Source organism: Blastocystis hominis (genome assembly GCF_000151665.1).
Source record: "Blastocystis hominis, Singapore isolate B (sub-type 7) whole genome shotgun sequence assembly, scaffold_8".
NCBI classification, from domain to species: domain Eukaryota; class Bigyra; order Opalinata; family Blastocystidae; genus Blastocystis; species Blastocystis hominis.
The window spans coordinates 708,827-711,455 of record NW_013171867.1 but is presented as its reverse complement, the minus strand read 5'-3'; the positions used below and the strand labels follow the sequence as shown (position 1 = coordinate 711,455).

The window sequence follows — 2,629 nt, the reverse complement described above, 5'->3', positions numbered from 1 at the left end:
ATTTCCAGAACCAGGGAATCAAGTGAACCAATTGTTTCGCAAACAGTGCGAACGACTGAGCCAAACCACGCCGGAGCTGTTCATTTCATCCATCCAAGTCGATCTGAACACATCGTTTCCGCTTGGCGATGAGGAGAAGCAGGCACTGAACAGTCCGACGCTGCTTCCGCTTGATAGCCAGCCCTCTGCGATGGATTTGAGAGTGGCGAAGAACGGATATAAAGGGCGGCTGAGTGGGGAATGGGGTGATGGCTGGACGGAAAAACGCGACTTCGAGAACTATACGCCGTTCCGACATCATCGCCTTGAGAATGGAAAGTAGGATCCATGGAGAAAAACGTTCATTGTAGAACGTCGCTAATTCACCAAGTGAAGCTGACGGAACTATCGGGTGGAAACATCGACGCGGAGTGTTCTGATTTGCGGAACACCAAAGATATTCACGTCGCAGAAAGGATTTGCCGTAATTTCTCCAACCCAGGGTTCCCTCTTGCCGACCGTTTGGATTTCATTGCATTGTTTTGCTTCTATGTAGTTCTCCGCGATTTACAAAAATCGATGTGAACATGTCCAATCTGACCACAGCTCGGTGGTGACGCAGAGTATTCATGTTTCAATTCGAGGTAAAGAGTAGAAAACACAGCCCAAGAACGCCTAAAGAACCCATCAACGAGATAATGAGGCTGAATCCACGTTTGCTGGTAACACTGCTGAACTGAATCAGGCGTTGAAACGAGTAAGAGAAAAGGATATCGATAAGAACTTCCATTGCATTTCTGCTATTATATGTTGTTCATAGAATGGATTGGAATGAAGAGCATTTCGAGTAATATGATAAATAATGTGGAAGTATTTGGACTGGAAAATGTGATTGTGATTATGATTCTTGGCTATTGATTGGATTCGAATCGATTCGATTCGATTCGATTCGATTCGATTTTGGAGTGTATAGAATGTAAAGAAGATTGGAAAAGAAACAATATGATTGTGAATGATAATTCCTTGTACTTCACAATGGATATCAACAATGTTCACAAAAATAGGTGTTTGTTTGTTTGCTTGAAATAATCCATCGAGATTCAATAGTTTAACAATATCGCTGGTTGTTGATTCATTGAGGCGACTATTGTGTTTCATAGTGGAATAAAAACTATTGAGTTGGATGAGGATGATAGGTTGTTTAGAGTTTGGTTGATTTGTGTGTGTTTATATTCCCGTGATTCTATTGAAAGCAGAAAGTCATTGTGCCTGATGCGATATACCGCGGGGAAGTGGAATAATGATAGAAAGGTAAAAGCAATAAAAAAAGTGGATGGATTGAATGAGTGAGAAGATAGGTTTCGATATACCTTGATTTCGTTGATGATTTTATTGACTATCGTCCAATTTACCTTTTGGAATCAAATATGTCTCAATCACTCTGGTTATAATAATATGTTATTCCATCAAGGTATGTAATTGTAAGAAAGCAAATCTTGAATAATGTGAGTGTTTATAATTGTAGAAAGACCCAAATCGAAAAATGAGAAAGAAGCAATAACGAGTGAAAGACGACAACTGGAATTAGGACTCCAACAGACAATTCAAATACATAAAGAAAACGATTGGGAATGTGTGAAACGTATTTCGATAAAACGAATTGTCGATCTTCACATCCATAGGATTCAATCCAAACTTGATTTCCATCAATAGTTCGCCATTCTCCATTACAAGCTGTAGTAATTGTGTAATACTGGTTGGGTGGTTAGGGTATTTGCATCTCGAATGGGACGTCAGGAACTGATAAAAACTCTCGGTGATCATCCCCTGAACCAAATGACAGGTTATTCGTGTGTGTTCAACCCGTTGATTCTGATTTGGCAGTTGGTGTTAGTGTAAATGAAAATGGTTTTGATACTTGGTTGGAAGATGGATTGGATGGAGTTGTGGAAAACCGATGAACGAATAAAAATATGAATGGAACAATGTGAATGAATTGGATTGCTGTGAAACCCGATGGAAAGAAAGGGATTCCCGCGGGTTACAATTTTGGAACGAAGTGGAATAGAATGTAACAATGGAAAAGTGAAAAATAGAATAGAATAGAATAGAATAGAATAAAAAAGAATAGAATAGTTGAATAAAAGAACAGCATCGAGACTTCTCAGCGAGTCACCCACACTGGTACTAACTCGACTCGTGATGACTTAGCTTCCTAGATCGGACGGGTTAGGGCGCTTTCCATCAGATATGGCCGTTCTCATTTTATTATTATTCAATTACCTATTTAAATATCACATTCTTAAAATATAATTATATTACTCATTCATTTCATATTCCCTCTCAGAGTTTTTAACAAACATCGCAATCCATTACTCAAACGCTTCTTTTTCCTCGCTTTTCCCTTCCTTTGGAATCGTGCAATCCAAAACAAACGGCTCATACAGCTTCATGAACTCCGGAATGTTAATCCACAGCTTCAAATCCACTTCGCCGCCTCCCAAATAAATACCCTGCTCCGGTATTTCCGTAATCGATTTGCTCAGAATGATCTCCATTCAACACATAAAAAACAAACTACTGGAACCGGACGAAGCATGCCGAACGGCGTCACTGCATTGTGTCGGAACCCGGATAGCTCGTAAGACAT

General features: G+C 39.7%; 1 protein-coding gene across 1 annotated transcript; it reads right to left on the bottom strand.

The window, feature by feature from the left end:
* Positions 1-2,351: 2,351 nt before the first annotated feature.
* GSBLH_T00007216001 (uncharacterized protein) lies at positions 2,352-2,629 on the bottom strand (the record flags this gene model as incomplete). Its single annotated transcript, XM_013043883.1, has 2 exons — positions 2,352-2,531; positions 2,561-2,629. 2 exons carry the CDS (start codon positions 2,627-2,629, stop codon positions 2,352-2,354), a joined length of 249 nt encoding a protein of 82 aa, XP_012899337.1.